Genomic DNA, 24,789 nt, shown 5'->3' on the forward strand with positions numbered 1-24,789 from the left:
GGGGGGGGGGGGCGCGGGGCGGGCTGCCGCCAGCGCAGCTCCGCGCAGCGTCTCTCCCGGGGGTGCGCCCCCGCGCCGGGGACTCAGCGCCCGGGCCCGGGAGGCCGGCCTGGGACCGGTGCGGAGGCCGGCTCTCGCGAGGTGAGGAAGGAACGCAGCAGCAGCAGCAGCAGGAGGAGGAGAAGGAGGGAGGGCCGGAGCGGCCCCCGCCCAGCCGGAGCCCGGCGGGAGGGCGAGCAAAGCCTCCTCCCCCGCCCGGCGCCGCTCTCCCCGCGCTCTCCCCGCCCTCTCCCCACGCCTTCCGCTTTCACCTAGGGCCGTAGGTGCGGCGCGGAGGCCGGGCAGGAGCTGGCGCCGGCCGGAGCCGAGCCGGGAGGAGCGAGCGGGGAGGAGAAGCAGGCGCCCAGCCGCCCAGCGCCCGCTCGGAGCCCTGCGCGCCCCGGGTTCCGCCGCCGGCAACTGCGAGGAGGCGTCATGTAGCAGCAGCAGCAGCAAACCCACCTCGGATTTTCAACTCTTTTTTTTTTTTTTGGTGGGGCTGGGGGCGCGGCAACATCGTACCTCCACTCCCCTTTTCGTACCCACTCCCATTTGCAAGCTGCATCTGCCGCACTAAAAAAAAAAAAAAAAAAAAAAAAAAAAAAAAAAAAAATCAAGGGCTTCGGGGGAAGGAGGGGGCTCGTAAATCAGAGTTGGACCTGCAGTGCCCCCGACACCTAGAGGGCAACCATGACCGACGAGAGCTCCGACGTTCCCAGGGAGTTGATAGGTAAGGTTCTTGCGGTTGTTAATTTTCCATCTTCCTCTGCGTGCCCCGCACCTCCACCTCCCATCCCTTCCCTGCCTTTCTCAGGTCCCGCCAAGTCTCGGCGCCCTTTAGGTGGTAGTGGTGTTGGGCAGGGTCGCTGGGGGGCGCCGGGAAGTTTGCTCCCATCGGACCTCCTGAAGAGCCAAGACTGGAGAGGGAAAGCGTGGGGAGGAATGGGGAACCCCTGGAGGGGTCTCCGCTGGTTCAGGCGCCTCCTCCCGCCCTGACTTGGGGGTCCAGGTTGGCGGGAGAGGGGTGCGGGCTGCCTCAGTCTTGGGACTGCTGCAAGTGTGGGGCTCCCAGCCCACTGCCCTAAACTCGGGAAAAGTCCGGGAAAGCCTGGTAGAAGGACAGTTGGCGAGCGCACAGTAGGTCGTCCCCGGCACGTGTCAGTCATCCTCCAGAAAAGGCCTTACAGGAGTTGCCCCTCTGACATACAGACTTGGGGGAGGGGGCGCTAATCTCCTATAATGACTGGGCCTGGCAAGGCGTGGCTTGGTGTAGCGAGCTGGGAACGAAAGGGTTACAGGGCTGACGCAAACTCGGGCCAGGAAATTGAGGGTTAATGATAAAAGCTTTATTTTAATAATGATTAACTTACAAATCCTCCCTACCCCGGATCTTGTAGGGAACCAGTGTGAGGTACCCCGTGCAAGGTGACCCATTGTTTGAGTCCCTTGAGGTTTTTCTTGATGGGGGGAGAGGGGGGCTGAATTTTAAGTCTTGGGACTTAATTATCTGGAGGGTTAAAATGGCAGAGCTAAAATAGGATGGGGGAGTGTTCTGAAAACCTAACATTTAAGCTTGTGTGTGCGCGTGCGTGTGTGGTGTTGTATTGTGACAAGGTATGTGTGTCTGCGTGCGGGTGTGTTTTGAGCCCCAGTGACCTATATTCCCTACTGTACCATCCTTGGTACACTGCACAGCCTGCAGTTCAGAAAGACGATGTTTAATCGGTGCTGACAAGAGGAAGTTCTAATCACCCATTTATCTCCATATGTGGAATCTGCCCCTCTGTTGATCGTTTTAGCTATAGTACTCAGAGGAATTTGTGTGTGTCCTTCCATAAGTGATTGTTAACTCAGCAGGTAAAACTTGATGGAAAGAAACTGTTGCTAGGTTTGTATGGCAGCCTCTGCTTTCGTTGAATTAAATACCAAAAACGTGACCCTTTACCAGAATTTAGAGTCTGAAGTTAGTCACACACAATCACACGAACTCCTGGCCCTCTCCTTCTCCAACCCTGTGGAATCTGCTCCTGAGATAATCAGCCTTTGCTGGAGTGAGTGACCCGTCCTGGTCTAGGAGGCTGAGACCTTTCCAACATCCCACCAGAAAAAAGAAACTAATGCCAGAGGCTCTGTGGTTGCCCGCAGAGGCCCTGAGTTTAGGGGAGGGCTTGCCTGGCTGGTCAGAGGGTAAGGATAATTAAAGAGGATGGCAGACTTTTCATTTGTGTTAATGAGTTGTCCTTGAGCTTGGTAATGGGACGTTTAGGTGATCACTTAGGCCTGAAAAAGGGTGAGAGATGGAGTGGAAATAAGGTATCTGGTTGATATTGATGGTTCTCAAAGTAAATATTTTGGCATATTTTAAAAGGTAAATTTGATCCTTATGTTGAAATGCAATTTTTGTGTTTATTGAGTATTGCCTATCTCATACATCTCTCAACTGAGTGACACACACTTTTGTTATATGCCTGATAAGATTTTTCTGGGCCTTTAAAGGTCTAGTTAGGCTGGGATAGCGGAGATCCTGCACCTGCTTTCCTCTCTAATTTCAGGTGCTCACAAGAGTTCTGCTCTGATCAATTCAGAACGGCGACCATGTGAACATCTCAATGTAATCCTTATGTTAATCCCCCAAGGCATTTAAAAACTGTATCTTTGTGATTATTAAAATAATACAGGCTTTTTGTAGAGAAATTTAAAAGCAGAGAAGAATAAGAAGGCTATATGTCATCGGTATGAACACTGAGAGATAACTACTTTTAATCTTTTGGGATGTGACTTCCCAGTCTCTTTCCATGTGGGTATATTCTTAAGTCAATTTCAGATGCCCATTTCCCACAATTCTTTTTTAGGGAAATGAGGAGTTGCTTGTACTTGTTTCGAATTCTAAGACAGGAGCTGCATGGAGAACTCCCAGTGCAGTGAGCTCCCCCACATGTTCCCTTGCCCCAAACATTCCACCTCATTGCTGTTCCTTGAACAGGCTATGCTTTCTTATGTTTGCATGCCATTCTCTATGCTAACAATGCCCCTCTCTCCCCTTCTTTACTCTTACCTAACTCATTGGCTCTAAACCTTCATGATGGTGTGTTCTCAATAAGAAAATTTTGATCACCCCTTAATAAACATATATTTATTTGTTAAACTCTGTAGCATACTTCATTGAGTGTGTGTAATCTAAAACAAACAAGCACACATTGCCAGTAGAAGCAAAAATTCTATTTTCTTTGTGCATCTCAGTGAATTGTATTGTACACTTTGGAAACCAGTGGTCTATTTCTTACACTTTCAAGATTCAGCTCAGGGATTCCCTCCTCCCTGAAACCCTCACGTGCTTCCTAATCTATGATTCCATGTACTGTGTACAGATTTGTTAACGGCATCCCTCCGTGGCCTCCACTAGATTGTATACTCCTGTGAAAGGCAGCATTCACCCCTATCCAGCACCTAGTTGAGTACCTGGCACACAGAGATACTCCCATATCTGAATAAACCAAAATGATTATAATACCAAATACAGAGTTATGGGAGCCTAAAGGAGTGAACTATATTTTGAAGGATAAGTAGAACATAATCTAGAGGCGAATAGGGAAAGGGAATCCCAGGAAAGAGTATTATATAAAAAATCCTGGGGGTATGAAAGATGAAGATGTTATTGCTGATTGATCCTTAGCTAAGTGCTGAGAAATTAAGCTGAAAAAGTTTGAATGGCATGCTATGAAGTTTCAGTTCATTCAGAAATGACTGTGACTCACACCAGCAGCGATGTGATCAGACTTGTGGTTTTGCAGGGGTCACTGCAGTTGTTATGGAGTTGACGGTGGGCTGATAGGTTGGAGGCCATGGACTTAGTCTTGGTGAGAGATTCTGAGGCCCTTAATGCAGAGTCATGCCCATGGGGACAGGAGGTAGATTTTTTTTTTTTCTCCTTTTTGTCTCTTTTTTACTGACCGGCAATGGATCGCAACCCTCAGTGTCGCGCCCGTACTGGACTGGGACCAGCAACGGTCTCCTTTTTGTCTCTTTTTTACTGACCGGCAATGGATCGCAACCCTCAGTGTGGCGCCCGTACTGGACCGGGACCAGCAACGGGATCGCAACCCTTGGCGCTGCTCCCACACCTCGCTCAGCCAGTGAGAGGCCAGTCTGTATGTGGGATCCGAACCCTCGGCGGGAGCGCCGCCGTGCTCCCAAGCGGCGCACTGTAGCAGTGTGCCACCGGGCCGGCCCCAAGGAGGTAGATCTTAGGAGACTTGCTGACTGACTACCTACCTGAGAGAAAGAAGTTAGATATAAGCAAGGTTTCTAGCTTCATTAGTGTCCAGAGGAGGAGATTTGGGATGTATTCAGTTTAGGATACTCAAGGGAGTGGTAGGAAAACTTTCCCACCACCACCTGAATTTTCAAGTCTCCTTTCCTGATTCCTCCTTTTCCATTGCCTTTGACCACCCTTTGGGGTGCTGTGCTGTGATGATTTTGGAAGGCCAGATGGCTGGGAGTGCCCTTCTCTGGCTGAACCGTTTGGTCCAGTTCTGTTTCTTTGCCATATTTCCCGACCTTCATTTCAAGGCACTTGAACATGATCATACTGTATTTGTATGGCATTGTGGTGAACCTAGAGGCTGCTGGGGGCCAGAGGTAACCATCCAAGGGCTGAGGGAGTTATGATTCCTATCGTGTTATGTATGGTCTTTGCAATATAGTGCTCCGTTATACTGCCCTATTGCTCTATTTTTTTGTTTGTGTATCCTGTTTTCCCAGAAAGATTATGTCATGCCTTGCATGGGCTACTATTTTGCCATATGCTTTTTTTTATATTTGCCTCAGCATCTGAGCACACAGTACAAGGCACAATGCAGGTGTTCATTAAATACCTGATGGCTGATAACTATCAGGCCTGTTAAACAAGTAAATAAAAAAAGACAACAACAATAAAAACAACCAAACACACTTCTCAAAATATTCCCTCCTCCCCAGTGCCCCTTTAAATTAATAAAGGAATAATGCAGCTATTTCCTTCTTTCAGAAAGCATAAAGGATGTTATTGGCAGAAAGATAAAAATTGCAGTGAAGAAGAAAATAAAGTTGGAAGTTAAGGGAGACAAAGTAGAAAACAAAGTGCTGGTAAGTTTTACTATTTATTTTCATTAAAATGTTTAGAAGTGAAAGTGTCTTCTCTCCATCACTTTGATTGCTCAGTTTTCATGCAGCACTAGTTCTGGTATTTTATATTTTGTTTAAAAGATCTGATGACCATTTTGTCTTAGATTAATTGAAATATTCTTTGTTGAAAGTTATGTCACTTATATTTAGGTCATCTCCTAGACCCTATTTTCATATTATTCAAAGTTTTATTTTAAGTGGAACTTATTATCTTTGATGTTGTGGCTGATTATATAACTTTATTTATAAGGTCTTATGGAGGAGTTTAAAAAATTCATTTCATATTTGTTTACTTATCTAATTAAATTTTCTGAAAGGTTATATCTGAGTCCATCTAAGGGATGATGGCCTGAGAATGAACAAAAGCATTTGTCATTTTAAGTATGTTTTTGGTGTTTTGGAGGGAAGTGCTTGCTGGAGGCTGTATCTGCTAGTGCTGGGATTGGACTTGGAGTTCCCTCCAGTCTGTGAGAGGAGTTGCTGGGGGCTAATGGATTGGACCGTGCTGGGCACAAGTTCTCAGGGAGTCATAAATGACCGAGTTGTACCTTTTCAAAGGTGAAAAGTATTTTGCGGTATTTTAATGGTTTCTAGATTGAAATTGTGACAAACCTAAATTTAAGCTTTGGTGGAGAGAATATTTTGTTGGACAGAATATTCTGTTTAACTTTTTATCATGGAAAACTTCAAATGTATGCCAAAATAGAGAATAGTATATTGAACCCTGTGTATTTGTCATCCAGTTTCAACAATTTTGGTGTTTTGCTAGTATTTGTCTTATCTGTCCCCCCCCCCCCCCCCTTTTTGATTGAAATTGTGACAAACCTAAATTTAAGCTTTGGTGGAGAGAATATTTTGTTGGACAGAATATTCTGTTTAACTTTTTATCATGGAAAACTTCAAATGTATGCCAAAATAGAGAATAGTATATTGAACCCTGTGTATTTGTCATCCAGTTTCAACAATTTTGGTGTTTTGCTAGTATTTGTCTTATCTGTCCCCCCCCCCCACCATTTTCTTTTTCTTGGAGTGTTTTAAAAACAAATCTCAAGCATATATCATTGAAAGAGAATATCTTTAATATTCCCTTTCTTCAGCTGAAGTTGCCACAGGATTTGAAGTGTCTTTCTGATAACTGTCTTGAGAATCTTTTAAAATAACTCCAGGATATGTGACTACCTTTCCCTGTAGATGTAAGTGAGGATTAGGCTGTTGACGGATGACTTCTATTTCTCTGCTGTCTGTGTCTGCGAGTCAGGATGGCAGAGGCATTGAATTGGGAAAACTAGGGTGACTTTTGTCTGCAATCAAATGTGCTTCTGTAGGCTGTGTAATTAAGGCTATCAATGGCAGACATGATTAGTGCCATCATTCTGTTTTAGCTTTAGTAAAGAGTAAATTCCCTTAAATTATGTTTTCTTAATGCTGTTCAACCATAGGATTGTGGTATTTTTTGGAGGTGGTGGTGAAGAGAAAAGAAATTTTGTTCCTGCCATTGACTGTTTTATGTGTTTAAAGTAAATTTTTATTCATATAGTATCTTTACAGGATGGGCCCACCTCTATTCAACTTAAATATGAACTAGTGTTTGCTACAACAGTCTAAAAAATAGTACTTGGCATTATTTGATATGGACGCTGTTATGCTGAGAATAAACCTATGTCATGACTAAAACATACAATGTTAAAATTACAAAGACAAATGTAAATTCCCAATATAATAAAATTAGCACCATTTAAAAATAGTTGTTATGATTGGTACTAATGTTAAATTTGTTTTTTATTTTTTTGTATCATCTTAACATTAGCTGGAGTTGATTAAAGCTGTAACCAAATTACAGTTGTGTTTCAATTTAAACATTTGTCTCCCCAAATCTGGATTCTTGGCAGTATTGAGGAGATTGGCCCATACTTGTCATGGCTGATACTTGCATGGGCAGGAATTGATAGAAATACTCAAAGTAACCTTCTTTAAGGTTTTTTTAACCTTCTTTTTGATTTTCTTGGTTTTGAATTTAGAGAAATTTAATTACTTAATTGTCAGTCCACTAAAGGAGGTTATACGTGAATATGCTTAATACTTCCAGTACACTTTTTTGTTTTACTTCTATTCCTTTTCCCCAGTGCCCACTTATAGCTCCTTTCCTTCTTATAAAGGTAGGAGTATGTTGTATATTATTTGATTGCTTCTTTTTACACTTTGAGACTTTATTTTATTTCTAGCTTATCTTTTGTAGAGGGTTTATCTTTGTCTTCCTTCTCATAATAGTTAATATTAATTGAACACTAACCAGGTGCTGGACACTTTGCTGAGTACTAAATTATGCATTCCCTTATTGAGCTCCATTACAACCCCCTGAGGTAGGCACTTTTTACATCTCCATTTTATGGATGAGGAAGTTAAGTTCTGCAGAGGCTAAAGTAACTTGTTTCAGGTCATCCAGCTAGTTAATGACAGAGTGGGATTTGAACCCAGATCTGCCTCACCCAGAGCCTCTCTGCTTTACCACTGTGCTCAAAATAAAAAGAAAACATGCATTGCCTTGTTCAGTGGTTGTTAACTTCAAACAGTAATAGGGGACGGACTTTAGAAGGATCAGTGTTCCCTGTCTTTGGTTCGATTGATTGATTTGTACGTTAATTAGCTCTATATTTATTGAGCATCTGCTGTGTGCCAGGCACATGGTATATCCAAGATGGGCATAGTCTCTGACTTAATGGGATTCCTAGTGTAGTTGGGGAGGTAAACATGTAACCAGGCAGTGGTTTGAGATGTGCTATGAGCGGATGAATGGGGGCTGTAAGAGCACATAGGTGAAACCCCTAACTCAGGCCTGAAGTTCAGGGAAGACTTTCAAAAGGAAGTGAGGTTGAGGCTGGAAGCCAACGAGAATTTAGCATGTTAGAGAAACACGCGAAGTACAGCTGAGACAAGGAGTGGGAGAATGGTCAGGCATAAAGCGTGGTTCCTTTCTTTGTGCTTGGGATATCATGTGAAAGTTGGGACTGATTAAACAGGTCAGTTCTTGCCACCTGTTTCTGATGGTCTTCACGTGCACTTTATTTTCCCTTTCAGGAGACAGCAGAGCTCTGCAGTTAAGGGCTTAGATTTTGGAATCACACCTGATTCACACTGCAGCTCAGCAACTTTATAACATTGTTAAGAATCGTTACGGAAAATTTACTTTCTGTAATGAAACAGGCATTCTAACAGTGCCTGTTTGCATATGGTTGCTTTGAAGATTAAGTGGGATATATTTAAATACTTGCCAGCACAATGCCTAGCACATGGTAAACACCCAACAAATGGTAAAGCAAGAGGAACCAAGGAGTTCTGCAATTCTGTTTTCTCAGTGGCACAGAAAATACCAATCCTGAAGCCCAATTATCCACTGTCTCTATTGAGGGGTTGAGATCAGTTCACTGTAAAGCCTGGAGGATTTATTCTTAATTTGTAATACCTTATCAGCAGGATAGAGGGCAACAGATTAGACCCCAAATTCCTAAGTTATGCTCTGGTCAAATGAAATGAGAAATGCTAAGGTGTTCTGGGGAGAATGTTCTATGTTCAAATAAATTTGGCAATCAGAGTATTATAGATAAATGAGTTTACTGCATAGCTTTTCAGAGCCATTAATACACCTCTATGCATTGTATATTCCTAAGAATGGATAAAGTATGTTGTCTTCTCCAAGCTTATTTGGCCAGAGATTCTAATGATCATAGGCTGGAAAATGGGGATAAATCAGGGCAGAGCTGGTGCCTCTTGCGACAGTTTAAAGGAAAGATAGAACGGGCTAGAATAGGCTTATCCATCACTAGGAGTGATTTCCTGGGGAATGGTCCTTTAGCCCTTGTTTTTTATCTAAGTGGTGAGCAGATCTGCTGTGCCACACTGGCATGGCTTGTCATCTGTTGCTGTAATACCTTTCTCTATTGTTTTTAGGGTATTAGAAAATGATTCCGTGTTTCTTAGGCTCTTTCCCTTCTCACTTTTGCTAATTGAATCTTCACCCAATATTTTCAGTACTTGGACTTTTAAAAAATGTATTTTAGTTTGTGTATTTTTAAAAAATTAAACCTTTCATTTTTAGATAATTGTAGATTTATATGCAGTTATAACAAATAATACAGTTACCTGTTATTCAGTGTCCCCTTGTACCTGTTATTCAGTGTCCCCTAACTTGTAAAATTATATACCCCAACCAGGAAACTGACATTGATTGATATGGTAGAATGCAGGATATTTCCGTCACCACACGGATCCCTCATAATGCTCTTTTATAGCCATAACCTACCCCACCCCTTCTGTGACCCCTGGTAGCCACTAATTTGTTCTCCATTTCTATAATTTTGTCACTTTAAGAATATTATATAAATGTAATCACACAGTATATGCCTTTTGGGGATTGGCTTTTATCATTCAGCATGATTCCCTGGACCTTCATCCAAGTTGTTGTGTGTACCAATTGTTCTCTTTTTTTGCTGAGGGGTTTCCATGGTATTGGACGTATCACGCTTTGTTTACCCATTCATCCATTGATGGACATCTGGGTTGCTCCCAGTTTTTGGCTATTATGAATAAAACTGATATAAACGTGTGGGTACTGAGTTTTGTGTGAACATACGTCTCCATTTCTCTGTGATAAAGGCCAAGTAGTGCAGTTGCTGGTTTGCATGGGGATTGCATGTTTAGTTTTAAGAAACCGGCAAACTGTTTCCCAGAGTGGCTGTACCATTATATGGTTTTTTACCATCAATGATCAGTGCATGAGAGATCCAGCTTCTCTACATCCTTGGCAGCATTTGGTATTTTCTGGGCTTTTTTTTTTTTGAAGACTAATGGTTGAAAGAGAAATATTGTCAAGAGGAAACAAGGACCTTGGTCACCTCTTCCTACCCATGCTTCTGCTGTGGCTTGTCTGGGGGAGAGGAATGTGGCACTTTTTTCTCTTCAGGGTGGTGGCTCTGAGGTGTGTGGAAGGGGCACTCCTGGTCTCAGCTTTGTTTTTTTCAGTTTGATTTTGCCATTTGGGTTGTATCACCTTTGCCAACCTGTTGTTCTTCCATATCCCGCATAAAGAGAGTTGGAAGCAGGACTTTCTTTCTTATTAGACTGAGCAGGTAGGGACAGTGGCATGTAAATTTAACCATTTTGGTTTGTTCACCTCTTCTCTTTAAAACTATTCATCCATTGTTCATTTAATTTGTTTTGAAGAGTTAATCTGGAATCCCTTTAACATATTTTCTTTTGTTTGGCTATTTATACCTTTTGAATATCTTAATTAGGCTTGATTGAAATAACTAAGTTAACTTTAAAAATGTTGAAAAGTATAGGGGTGTTATTTTGGATAACATGTATTTCTAAAATATTTTGGTGGTAGTACTGTCTTTCATTAACTTAAAATATAAGTGTTCCTCCTACCTGTTTATTAAAAAGAAGGCTTATCTCTCATATAAAAGTTTTGTAAGCATTTGGCCTACTTAATCAATCATGAATTATTTTAAATCTCAGATATTCTCCAGGATGGAAACCATTTTTCTTTCACACTAGGCCATGTTCATTTTGCATGGCCAGTCTGTTTAATATGTTCCTAGTTCCCCAGTCTCTAATGCCTAACTTGACTCAGCAGTACACACTGTGCCATGGTCACTTTTCAGACAAATATCCACTCTGGAATTTCTGTTGGGCTGCTTCTTTCAGGCGATGTTAGCTGGCTGATGGTTTCCAGACTTTTTTTTTTTTTTTTTTAATCCAGCAGTACCCATTTAAAACACACAATCTTCCATAGAACCCATAAAGTGGTGATGTTTTAAGAATGGAAGTATATTTTGCAAGTTCATATTAAACCCAGTAGTATACACCTAATCAGTGATTTCAGTGAGGCTGCTTTGATGAGCACAAATTAGAAATAAAAGGGGAGACTGGATTTTTTTGGATTGCATGGTATAGAGAGACATCAGTTAAGCAATGCAAATAGCAGTTTTAAAATAGCTAGTCTTGTAATCTCAGGATGCTTTCCTAGTAAGTAGAGATGGCAGGAGAAACTTTACCTTGAGTTCTGTGCAAAACTGGGTTATCCTGGCAGCACAGTTTACCTCATTGTTGATTTCCACTATGTTAAGTTTGATGCAACACATTTGAGAATGTGTGTTGGGGTTTTATTCCAGTAGTTAAAACTGATGTAAGAATGAAACTCACATCAAATGTTTGTAGACTATCATGTCTCCTGAAAAATGCTGTTGGAAAAATCATTCTAGGCCTCTGAATTTCCGTACCTCTGTGTGAGGCTCTGGTACCAATTGTCAGGTAATGTGAACGGTTCCCTTTGTGGTACCATTAGGAGTCTCAACTTTTAAGGATCACTTACAATTCAGTGCACAGGTGATTTTCAAAGCACCTGGGTGAAGTTACATGGCTCTAGAAAACTGAGCTTGAGAAAACAGTAACAGCATTGAAATGATCTTCAGGAGTGGGTATCAGAGAGCACGCATTGTTGCCGAAGATCCTTGCAAAAGTTCTGCGAAATTCACAATAAAAGAATCCATATTTGGGTGCTTCAGAATTTACCTAAACTCAAAACTGCAGTCAGCTCTCACCTGTTTCCTCTGATCTTTGGGTAGTGGGAGGGGGCGGGCTGTGGCCCAGAGCATACATTTCCAGGAGGCAGTTCTGGCCGGCTTGAACTTGAAACCTGAGCTGCGATTACTTTCTACTCTCTCCTCTTCTGCAGCTGCCCCAGTTTCTTCTGCAGTTAGGATAGGTGAGTCGAATGACCTTGGGCAAGGAAGCTGTTGAACATACACTAGGCTTGGTGTAACTTTTCATTGTTTTTAAAAAGATAATTTTTTTCTAGCCTCTGGAATTTAGCCACCCCGGGACTAGGACGTTTAGGTATGCCTTGGGGAGAGGAGGGAGGAAAGTGAGGAGAGGGAATAGGAGAGTTCTATGAAAGGGGCATTGTGGACATTGAGGAGCCAGGAAATCTAATCAAAATATGGAACAAGTAGGGAGAACTTTTTTTTTTTCGTAGTTATGAAATAGTTACAAAGAAAACAAAACAGAAATACTTTAGTAAAAGTTCTTGTAACACCTTTAGGTTTCATTTCATTGGAAACACTGTTAATATCTATTGTTAAAGTAGGTTGCAAAATGCAGCTATAATTTCTTAAAGGATAGATCCCCCCCCAACCCCGGAATCATTCTCCCTTTCTAAAATGCTTATTGTCTTTTAAGAAAAAACGAGAATTTGGATTGGTATGTTGGGGTCTATTGTTGTCTAAATCTTTGTGTTACTGTGCCCTCTCTCTCAACAGATCACTTTCCCCAATTCTCTGAGAAAAGAGGGGTAAAGGGTGGAAAGAAGGATGCTTGGGGTTGTGTGTGTGTGTGTGTGTGTGTGTGTGTGTGTGTTAGCAGTAAGCACAACAGTCTGTTCGCTTTCACCCGCTAGGTCCTTTTCCTCCATCTTTGTTTTTTGGGAGAGGGCTTTTCTTTTTTGAAAACATTATCTCTTGATGAACCTTGGCCAGCAGGTGTCTTGGTTTCTTTAAATATGGGTAGGTGCACAAGAAATCCTCTTAAAGGTAGGAAGCAGGCATGTACAGATGCCAGGAGCTGTACTTATACCATCTCCAGCCCGTGACAAGGGTTTGAGACAAACGTGCTTAGTCTCTGTTAAGGAGGCAGATATGTCTATTGCTGCTGATCCCTGGGTCTTGGGGTCTCAGGAGACATTTATGGACATTGACTGGGATTATAGGTGTGTTCTCCAGACAAAACCTGGTATGGTAGATTTATTTAGGCAGACTTGGAGAAAGTTTGTTCTGGCCTTGCTCCCATTGATTGCCACCCAGAGGATCTTGGGGCTGGAGGACTCGTGGTGGCCATGTCACCAGGCATCCTAGCTTAGAAGTTTCTTTTGCAGCATCTCTGATAGCACTATTTCCAGTGATGAGGAAAGCAAGAGTCTCAGAAAGCCCTTTCTTAGTTTGGGCTGGACTCGGCTTCTCAATAACGTCTCTCCATTTCTTCTAGCATAGTCTACTGGAACATCACAGAACAATTTTGCTCTCTCCTACCTAAGAGTGCGGTTCAAGTATTTAAAGAAGGTTATTGTGTTTTTCCTTGGTCTTATAGTCGTCAGGCTAAATATGCTCCCTTCTGGAATCTTATTCTTTGGAAGACGTTGTTGTTAGACTCTTCACTATTCTGATCACCTAGCTTTGGAATCACCCTACTTTGTCAATGAGCCTTTTGAACTGCAGGTGTTGTGGAATCACAGCTATTTGGCAAACACTGTTGAACTGAATTAAACAGACTTTCTCAGAGTCTTTATTGGGCTCTTGTGGATTGTGCCTCTTGAAGGGGAGGGCTGTAGTGTGCATCACAGATGCGGTGTTCCTTTAGATGGTGTGGGAAACGTCTATGTAGGTGCAATCTGCCTAGTGAAGAATACCGGCTACACATTGCTTGGGCATTAAAGAGGTTTTCTTGTTTTTTAAATTTTAAAAGTATAAAATTTAAATTTTATAATTTGCATTACTGAAACAAATTATAAAATGTAGGAAAGCAAGAATGAAGTATTACCTAATCCTATCAATTCAGATATAACCATTGGAAAAAAAATCGATAAGTATTTCCATATTTTCTTATGCTGACATACATATAAATATATGATATATTTTTAAAAAATGGAATCATGAATACTTTTTTGTGATCTACTTTTAAGATTTAATTTTTGGGGCCAAAGCTTTCTAGGACAATAATTTATAACAGTTTGAATTTCTGCGTGGCACTTCATTGGTCCACTGTACAGAGGTGTACCGGCGTACCATAATTTATCTAAACACATACCTTATTGTCAGATATTTAGGTTGTTTCCAATATTATGCCTTGTAAGTGTGCATATCCTTATATTTATTTCTCTTGGATAAATTCCTGGAAGTGGAATTGCTGCCCAACAGGCATTTTAAAGGATGCATTTTTCACCTGATTGTTACTGAGGAAGTCTGAACTAAGAATAATTTCTCCACCTCATCAATTTTACTGTCTTAAAAAAAATGACTTAGCAGAATGGCTTGTTCTTTTTGCCGAAGTCGTTGTATTTCTTTGGCCAGTGCTCCTTGGACCCTAGCACCCGAGGCAAACTTTCTTTCATGCAATCTAGGGCCCTTGCAGGTCTGCCGGTGTGGGTGTGTGTTGTCCTCTGCTATGTTATGTTTGTAGGAATGGGGAAGTCTTGTGGCTCTTGTGTTTACTGGAGACTGCAAATGTGGTTCCAGAGTCACAGCTCATGAGTGTCATTGTCTTGGTAGAATCAACCATGACTTTTTCCTTGGCTGAACCCTAGCTAGGCGTGAGACTGTATTAGATGATTTAGATCTTTGCTTTTGTCATGGGACTTTCTTATTTTGTGTCTTTGAATGTTCCAGTAAATGGTGGTTGAGCAGATTTACAAATGATGAGGCACATGGCACTTTCACTAGATGAAATGAAATGTACTTAATAAGAACCATAAGCTAATAGGCATGTAGAGCTAGTCCAATGTCTTAGAAGATAATTTAGTGTCATAATGAAAGGAGACATTACTTTTCTTCCTAGACAGTTCTGAAGGCAGTTAATATCACAGGTAAAATGTACTTAATAAGAACCATAAGCTAATAGGCATGTAGAGCTAGTCCAATGTCTTAGAAGATAATTTAGTGTCATAATGAAAGGAGACATTACTTTTCTTCCTAGACAGTTCTGAAGGCAGTTAATATCACAGGTATAGCTAACAACAAATTTCTTAAGTCCTGTGGTCCTTCCCGACTCCATCAGAAGCTGCGGAGTAGTCCTTCCTTCTAGTCTCTTACCTTACCTGCCTTCTCACCCTGGTGGGTGGGGGGAGGGTGTGTGTCCAGGTGATGAGGACCTATGGTTTCTCCTCCACCATGAACAGCTCCTCGTGGAGCCCCTCCCCCCTTGCTGCAACCCTCAAGGGTTCAGCCTGCCTTTCTCTATCCATTCGAAGCTGCCTTTGTGTACCAGGTTGCTTGTGGCTGTCTTTCTTTCCAAGAATGGCAGGTAGGATGACATTTCTCAGGGACTTCCTTATTTGCTGCCTGAGAAAATAAGCAAACAGGACCCTATCCATTTTCAGGCTTATACTTTTAGTCACTCTGTGCAACAGATGAGGAAAAACAAGAGTACCAAGTGTGTAGTAGCGACTGAGACTTCAGAAGCCTTGCAAGGATCTTTTAAGACAGTCTCTCTGCTCTCTGATTCTTGACCTACTGCCCTATGGGCACAGCAACACTCTCTTGTTGAATCTGAGCTGAAGTGTGGATAGTTGGGTAAGGTGTTATCAGTGGGCATTTTTTGATTTCCTGAATTTATCTGTCTTAAATCACTTGTCACCAAAAATAAGTGATATCATATGCCTTAGGTGTAATCTGGAGAGAAGCGACTGCTTTGTTTTTTGCTCAGTCTTAGTTCAGCTTGGCACTTGGACCATCCCTGCTTCTTTTATTTTAAATTGCTGTGAACCAGTTTCTGTTCTTTGCCTGCGTCCTTGGAACAGCAGAAATGTTGCAGTTTGGGGAAACTTTTTGTACAACGTTGTTCACTGAATCATAGGCAATGTTCGTGCTGATGATAATGAAAACTAGCTTGCAGAGAGTGACTTAGTGTGGTCCTTGGCTGATGAGTATGGATGTTTCCACTTAAGTCTCTTGGGCATCCTGCTCATTATTAGAGCTTTTGTCTCCCCAGAATTCATTGTTTCTGGATTAACTGTGAAGTTCTGGGAGCTATTTCCTTTTCAACAGTTTGCCTTTCTAGAAAAAAGCTTTTGGGGTTAAAATAGACATTAATCCCCTATCATTTTACTCTGAAGTGGTCTCTGTGGGGAACATGTTGGGTCTTCTATGTTCAGTATTTCTTTCTTGACAAGGTCTGGATGCAAGAAGTTGGTCTATTAATTTCTGTCCAGGGTGTCTTGTTAACAAAGCATCTGGAGCAGAGCAGAGGCTATTAGCACCTTGTCACTTAGAGTTTCTTGAGCATTGTTCCATTTGTGTGTTCTCACTGCAGAGATTTGATGAAAGTGGCATCTGTCTTTACATTTGACATATTCAGGTTGTCTTCAGAGCTGAACGAGCAGTGTCAGCAATGCTGTACGTGCAGAAAGGCTTCACACTTGGTTCCTTTTTGTCTGACTGTGTTCTCTGGGAATTGCCAGTTTCTTTATTCATCAGAGTGGGGCTTTACATTTTAATATTCTAGAGAGAGATGCTTGTGGCATATTTAGCTTTAAAATCAGGAATGGCTTGTGTTTTCAATGTTATACACATTTTATACTTCTCATTCTTATAGCAGCCTTCTCTGTGTTGTTAAACAGTCTGCCTGGGTTTGAATCCTGAAACTGCCATTTGCTACCATTTAACCTTGGGTATGTTATTTAACCTCTCTGTGTCTTGCATTCTTCATCTGTAAGATGGGCTTTACTACAGAACCTACTTCATAGATTTATTTTGAAAAATAAATGACATATTACATATAAGACATGTTGAAATAGTGCCTGGCACATAGTCATCAGTAAGTCTTAGCTATTATTGTTGTGAGGGGTAGTGCAGTGATGATATTAAATGCTTTGTTTGTAAGAATCTGATTGTCTATTCATAATCACAGATTACTTGCATATATTTCATATAAAAAATTCAGTACTCGACTTTGCATTTCTTCCTGGCCTTGTGCAAGACACTCGTTTTGATGTTTTCTCTGCTCAGTAAAGGCTTAAGCCAGTAAAGGCTGTCTACAGAAATGGATTTTTTTTTCTTTTCACTCCACTGCTCTTGAAGTGGATACATTGCTTTTGAGAAATCTTTCTTTAAGGAAGAGTTCAAGTACATTGTTGAGAACTATGTTTCTGAAAACAGCACTATGCATTTTCTGTGGGTATTGTCTTTCACCTCCTTTTCATTGCAAATCCGAATGTACTCAGAAATATGCTCAAGTCCATCTTTCATTTCCAAGTTACGTAGTCAAATTTAAAAAAAAATCAGTAGTTGGCTCATGTTCACCCACTTAGGGCTTTGTTGGCCCTTTTGGGGCACTGCTGCCTGCTCCTGGTGCCTCACTCAGATGGCTTTCTCTCAGATTTCTGCAATGATGGCTTTTGTTTTATAGTGGAGCATGGAGGGCATGATTTGGGTTCACTGGCTTGTGTAGCTCTGCATCTCCATACCTCGGAGGATTCCTGGGCATGCTGGGCTCTTACCTTCTAACCAACCTTGGGATTCTCAACCTCAGCACAACCAACATTTTGGGCCAAGTAATTATTGTGGGGGCTGTTCTATGCATTATAGGATGATTAGTAGCATCTCTGGCCTCTACCCACCAAATGCCAGCACCGTCACCCACCTGTTCTGCAGCTGGGACAATTAAGAATATCTCCAGACACTGTTAAATGTCCTCTGTGTGTTAGAGTTGTCCCTAGCTGAGAATCACTGGTTTAGATCGGGAGGTCCAAAAATGTCAGAGAGCACTTGTGTATCTTGTCATACTTAGCTTCTTATATATAACTCTAAGTCTGAAAATTTACAGTTCTATGATATAGCTATGGTCAATTTACCTAAAAATCTACATGAATTTAAAAACACTCATTTTTGAAGTATTCAGGTACCTGTATCTTTATGTAATAAAAGTAACAAACACACCATCCAGAAGTTTGTCTTAAGATACCTAATAGGTTACACCAGTGGTTCTCAATATGTGGTCCTGAGAGCAGCAACTCAGCATTGCCTGAGAACTTCTTAAAAATGCAAATTCAGGGGGATGTTCCATTTAGACCTACTAAGTCATAAACTCGGGGGTTGGGGTCCAGCAATTTGTTTTAACCGTCCTTTCATGTAATTTTGATGCACATTGAAGTTTAAGAAACACTGGATTAATAACTTAGGTAACTAAGTTAGCTCCAACTATAGACCTGTAGAATAAGCCTTACTGAGAAATAATCATAACTGACCATAAACAGAACTTTAAAATCTGCTTGGGAAAATGACTTTTATTAGGTAGGTTGTGCTAGGTGTCTGCTGGTCATACTGGCTTCCTCCAAGAGACTGCCATGTCCACAGCTTCCTTTTGAGGGTTTCCTTTTGTCAGTGTCCTCGAGCTTGGTACATGGAGCTCCACACTTTGGCTATCGCTGATTGAACTGGGTTGGTTGTGTCTGAGCCCTACGGTAAGCATCTCTAGGCAAACCACCAGCTTGTACCTCACAGCTCTGTCCAGCAGGGCTGATCTGTATTGGACAGAGATTCTTCCTCTTGGAAGTTTGAGACACAGAGAGAGACACAGAAATGAGAAGAGGGCAGAAGGCACGAGGCAGTAAAAAAGGTTGTAAAAGCAAAGCCATGTGGGGGTGAAGAGGCCGTTAATGACCCAGTTGTGGCAAGAACAGTAGAAGTCAGAATTGGGTGACAGAGCACTGGATGGCTGCTTTGCAAGGGGTGTCTCCTAAAGTTGAAGTTGAGTGAAACTACTTAAACTAATATTCCTGTGAATAGTATATTTCAGTTTTCTGCAAGGTCAGCTTCTGATAGGGGTTCCTGTCTTGGTTACTTCCCTTTTTTTTTGGCCTCTCTAGGCGGCCTCATGTTAGACCATCATTAACGAGGCAACCTCAATATATGTCTATTGTTGCCTGGAAGAGCCAATAGAATATATACCTATATTAGAAGACCAAGTGGTCTCTGCAGACTGGTTTCATAGCATACTGCTCCATTAAAGTGGTGATTCTCAGCCTGGCTCTTCCTCAGAATCACTTGGGTAACCCTTGCCTCTTTATTTAAAAACTCTCCCTTGTGAGATTCTGTCTGATATGCAGTTGAAGACATTATTACAGGAAAGAATGGGAAATGGAAGCTGTTCATTTCAGCTTGTTGATATGTTGACATTCCCAAAAGAAACTTGCATAGGGCATGTTTCAGAAAACCTCAGATCCTGCTTCACTTCCTGAGACCAAAGAGGCCGACTCGCCCTATTCATTCCAGAGATCTATTGCTTTGACTCTAATAACATTTTCTCTGAACATTTCCTGTTAAGGCTTCTCAATATCATCTTTTTGGAGAGAGGTGCTAAGAGTTAGAGACTTTAAAAAAAAAAAACCCAAAATATTGGAAATGCAGACAGTAGAGTGTTGAAATCAGCCTTGTGAATCATTTTGTAAAAATTCAGGAAGCCTAAAGAAATTTTTTTCTAGGCTGGCTGGTTAGCTCAGTTGGTTAGAGCATGGAGCTGATTACGTCAAGGTTATAGGTTCGGATCCTCATACTGGACAGACACCAAAAAAAAAAAAAAAAAGAAAGAAAGAAGAAATTTCTTTTTAGTTTGAATTATTGGCATTAACCCTAGCCAATTGATTAGTACCCCTTTATCCTTCCAGTTATTTCTTCCTCCCTCTCTTTTGTATTAAAACCAGGAAAAGTATACAAGTATTTTCATGCAGCAAATCTCATACAAATCAATCCAGAGGGGAGTAAGTGGAGATACAGAATATTGTACATTGTTGCCCAGATGGCTGGCTGAGTTCCAATAGGGTAATAGATTCTGGGAATGTGGGGCCAGTGTTTGTTTTCAAGGCCAGCTTAAAAGATTTGGGTCTTTATCAAGAGTATAATCGGTATTCTCTTATTCCCAAACTGGCATCCTTGAGGAGATTGTAAACTACTCAAGAATCTAAAACTGTTTCCTTATTGTTCTTTTGTATCAAGTACCTCTATTCCTAATAGTGATCTTTTCAGCATGTACACAGAACATTTGCCCAGTAAATGGCTCAGGCCTTGAGTACAAATTTCAAGCCCAAACTGGTTTTCTCTGGGGTTTGGTAAGTCTCTTTACTCAGCAGCTTTATCTGACGTAGCCTATCTTTAATTTAGCTTTGTGCAAGATGCAGGGATCAATAACAGCGATGCAGCGAGGGAGGAAGAATGGCCACCTGCAAACAGCTGTCCATTAGCAGCACTTGAACAGGACTCTGCTTTGGTCACAATGATCAGTGCAGTCAGGAAAGCCATTAAGTTCTAATGAATTCTGACTAGTTCATTTGAACTCTGCTTCCCGTCACAGCCAGCTCCTAACCCAGGAGATTACAGGACTGTTGAAGGAGAAAGGGTGTCTTTCCTCCCTGTTGTGGTACTGTGCGGTGTTTGTGCCCCCGTCTCAGGAATGTGAGTCATAGAGCAAATGACTTGCTTCTGTTTCCTTTTGTACACGTCATTTCAGAGAGAGTGATTTATTTCCTGTTTGTGGATTCTTGATCTCATGATTTAGATGGGAGAGAAATTGGATGTAGTTTCAACTTTTGGCTGGTTACAGGCTTCTCCTTTTCTTGGAAGGACAGTCTTTTTTTTCCATTGGTAGAGTTGTTTATGCTGATTGAATGAAAAGATGCATTTTCTTAGGCTTTCATAGATGACACTTCATTTCTTTTGTGTGATAGAATTATAATGTGTGATTTTATTTTATTATCATTAATGAGTTGTACTGTCACCTAAAGTTTCACCTACAGTTGTTAGGAAATGAGATGCTTTCTTGGTTTTCCCGTTGGTTCTTTGAGCAACCCTTTTTAGCATATAAACCAGAAACCTTGTGTAGCTCTTAGCCTGTGTTTCCCAAGTTGGGGGAGTAACAGACCCTGTTCCCAAGATATGAACAGATGTGCTGGGAGCTAAGTAAGTACTCTCTGTGCTTTAGGACTTTGACCCTGAATTTCCCAACTTAAGTCCATTTCTCTATTCTCAGAACCTTTGGCATTCTTACTTAACATAACTTGTACATGTCATGAAGTACCAGTTAATATCTCACAGGACTCTAGTATTCTAAGGAACTCAGAAGAAAGCCAGCAAGTTATTTATTTCATTGTTTTATCTTTTTTTTTTACACAATATTAGAATTTGTGTATCTTTTTTGGACTGTTGTCATATATGCTTCTGATGCTTTACAAATTAGCCTGTTGGAAAACAACATGTCAAGAAGCCACATTCATCCATCCAACTTTTTAGGAAGACTATTGAAACATTTCTTTTAACAAATAATTTTCGAGCCCCATCTTTGTGTAAAGGAGATGTGTTTTAAAGGAAGAAGGCAGTGATTTGGAAATTGATTGGGATAAAGTCAAGGAAGACCTTTTCCCGGGGTCCTTCTTTTTTGGGTTTGGCTTGAGAAAACAAGTCAGATAAGTTATTAGTCTGCTTATTATAAAAATTTAAGGTAATTTCAGGCCACTCTGATTTTAAAAAGTATTGAGAAATGGGGCTGGAAAAGGTCCCTTAAGTACATTTAATTTTGTTGATTGTGTGCAGTTTACATTATCAGGCTGTCTCTTCCACAGGTGCTGAGCTGCGCTCACATCTGGGAGGGACTGTCAGAGCTGTCCAGTAATAGAATGTGCTGATTTGTGGGGGTGGGGGTGGGATTGGGTTCCTTGCAGCTGGGCAAGTTCAAGTATAGATTGCTTGACCTCTTAACTGGGATGTCCTATAGGGCATTTAAGTAGGTAAACACTTCTCTCAATATAACATGCTGGAATTCACAATTTTCACTGCTTGTGTGTTGAATGATGTATGTAAGAGCTTATTAAATGTCACAATTTTATTGTTAAAAAGTTAAAACTTTTATTCATGAGGCCAAGACAAGACAGTTGCTAAGGACAGTTGAGTCTCACACTGTATGGATTGGTTCTGTTTTAGGATTGAGTGCACATTATTACTCTGATGAGGTTAAACTTGAATTAGGAAGTCTGGCCCTTTGACTCCTAGCCGGGTTGTAGCTTTTAGTTGCTGTAGAGATGCGAGAAGGTTTGAACATGTAGCAGGATTTGATTTTGGCACTTGTGTATCTGACTTTGAGAAAAATTCTCTCCCTGTTGTCCTGGTGGCAGAAGACAATGGACGTCTGTCTGTCTCTTTGGGGGAAAGATATAGTGCCATTCTAGTTTTGGGAACTTGGGAATCAGGAGACCTGAGGGTTAGTGCTAATGTTTTAAAAAATGTTCTTAGGTCTGCAATTTTCATTAATAGTGTGGGGTGGAAAAGCCTCCTTCCAGGAATATTGTGAGAGTAAGTAGGAAGTAGAGCTTTTGGTATTTTAGGAAAAAAGGGACTGGCTATTTCTGTTAATAATACATGAAGAGTTTCGTCCTTTCATATTTCTCGTTTCTTTGCTTTTCAGTAGGTGAGACAATCCATTAGGGTGTTTTTTTTTTCCTTCTTGTTTTTCAGTATTATCTGCTCAGCAAAGTTAATGTCAGTTAAAACAGATAGTAAGTTGATGAGGCAGTTAATTCTCAGTCTTGCTTCTTGAATATGGTCTGCTGCATCAAAAAATGTTCTAGTTCTCCACTTTTGGGCCCTTACATTTTATTTACTGAGTTGCACCCAGTGAAGCCTGTGGGTAATTCCTTATTCTGAAATTGTTTTCTGTAGGTGGCTTCTGTTAGCTGATAGTGCACAAAATAAAGCAATACAGTGTTTCTCTCATGGGAACTGGGAATGAACTGACATCCTTTGTGACTGTGTGGCTGATGTGTAGGTTATGGGGCTATAGGTCTGCCTGTTTGGGAGGGTGAAGCCCATCAGCACCTGTCTTCACTACTGAAGACATCATGTGTAATGGCTTAGCCATTAAAAAGTTTTTTTCATAAAAAAAAAAGGTTGTCATTAAATATACATGAAATTTACCATTTTAACTATTATTAAGTATGCAGTTCAGTGGCATTATATATATTCACAGTGTGATGCAACCATCACCACTATTCATTTCTCAAACTTTTTCATCATCCCTAACAGAAACTCTGTACCCATTAAACACTGACTTCCTATTCTCCCTCCCCCAGTCCCTGACAACCACTATTCTACTTTCTATCTCTAAGGCTTGGCCTATTCTGGATATTTTATGTAAAAGGAATTATATAATATGTGGCCTTTTATGTCTGGCTTATTTCATTTTAGCATAATGTTTTCAAGATATATCCATGTTGTAGCATGTATTGGAACTTCATTCCTTTTTAAGACTGTATAATCTGTTGTATGTATGAGGATACTTAAAAATATTCATGGAAAGATTTGTATAATCTTTCAATTCTGTTTTTCCCTCAACTTTTTGAACTACCCTTGTGTGAAGGTTACTTCTAGGTGTCAACTTGGTTAAATGAAGGAATGCTGAGAAGCCTGGTAAAGCTAACCTTTTAGGTGTGTCTGTGAAGGTGTTTCCAGCAGAGATTAGTATGAGAGTCTAGTGCACTGGGTGGGAAAGACTCACCCTCAGTGTGGGCAGGAACTGTCCAATCCCCTTGGTGTTCAGAGAGAACAAAAGACAGAGGAAAAAGGTGAAGCTCTCTCTCGATCCACTGGAGCTGGGATACACTCTTTTCTCCTGTCCGTGGACATCAGAGCTCCAGACTCTTCAGCTTTTGGGTTCCAGGACTTACAACAAGGACATCACTGGCTTCCCTGGTTTTGAGGCCTTTGGACTTGGACTGAGCCACACAACCAGCATCCAGTTTATAGATGGCCTATTGTGGAAATTTTCTTCATAATCGTGTGAGCTCATTCCCCTAATAAATCCCTCTCATGTAATTGTAACATATCCTATTAATTCTGTCTCTCTGGAGAACCCTGACTAATACACTTTGTATATACCACATTTTTTTATTCATTCACCCCTCGATGGACTCTTGGGTTCTTTATTTTTTGGCTACTGTGGATAAAGCTGTGAACACTGGTGCACTGGTATCTGTTTGAGTCCCTGCTTTCAGTTCTTTTGGGTATAAACCTTGGAGTGGAATTACTGAATCATATGGTAATTCTGTGTTTAACTTTTTGAGGAACCAGCAAACTTTTCTACAGTGCCCTGGTCATTTTAAGACTAGGCAGTAATACCTGTGCTTGTAAAAAATGTTCACAAATATTTATCAACCCTTTTGAATTTTAAATTAGAAAAGTGAACAGTTTATTTGTTAGCATTTGGATTATGTACTTAAATTATGTCATAGAATTTATTATTTATCTTATTCAAATGTCTGTTGTTTGGGTACCTGTCACGTTCCCCACGCTTTTAGAAGCTCCTTGACCTGATCTGTATTTTTGTCTTTTTCCACCTTTTTTGTACCTTGTAGAGCAATAAATGTTTGATACATTGATTAGATGTTCAACATATTGTAAGATATTATTTTAAGAAAGAGATCAGATTACAAGAAACACATTGGAAATTACTTCCAGGTTTATGTTTTGCTAATGTTAAGATCTGATATTATTTGTTAATTTTTCTTGGTTGCGGAATAGGAACTGTTTCTACTGTTAAAATAAATGTTAAAAAAGAAGAGAGTAAACAGAAAGTATTTAGACATTGGGGAACAGCTTCCACTGGGATCTGAAATAGTGTGGGAAGAGAATTAATATTAGTGGGGTAGTCCTGTGTCATGTTAGTTCTTATTTTGTTCAGACTTTTTTTTAAGCCATTGTGCAAGCATCTAAATCTGAAGTTTAAAGCCTTTTTATTTTTTTTTTTTCTGAGAAATGAGGGACAGGTGAAAGATGGGTTATT

General features: G+C 40.9%; 1 protein-coding gene across 1 annotated transcript in view; it reads left to right on the forward strand.

Annotated features, from left to right (window-relative positions):
• The first annotated feature begins 646 nt into the window (after positions 1 to 646).
• LOC103600048 (leucine-rich repeat-containing protein 16A) overlaps positions 647 to 24,789 on the forward strand; it is a 194,580-nt gene continuing 170,437 nt past the window's right edge. The window contains exons 1-2 of the mRNA XM_008584277.1: positions 647 to 769; positions 5,066 to 5,163. Of these exons, the coding sequence (XP_008582499.1) occupies positions 730 to 769; positions 5,066 to 5,163 (138 nt within the window). The 5' untranslated portion in view covers positions 647 to 729. The remainder of the gene's footprint in view (positions 770 to 5,065; positions 5,164 to 24,789) is intronic.

This window comes from Galeopterus variegatus, unplaced genomic scaffold (assembly GCF_000696425.1).
Source record: "Galeopterus variegatus unplaced genomic scaffold, G_variegatus-3.0.2 Scaffold3202, whole genome shotgun sequence".
Taxonomy (NCBI): Eukaryota; Metazoa; Chordata; class Mammalia; order Dermoptera; family Cynocephalidae; genus Galeopterus; species Galeopterus variegatus.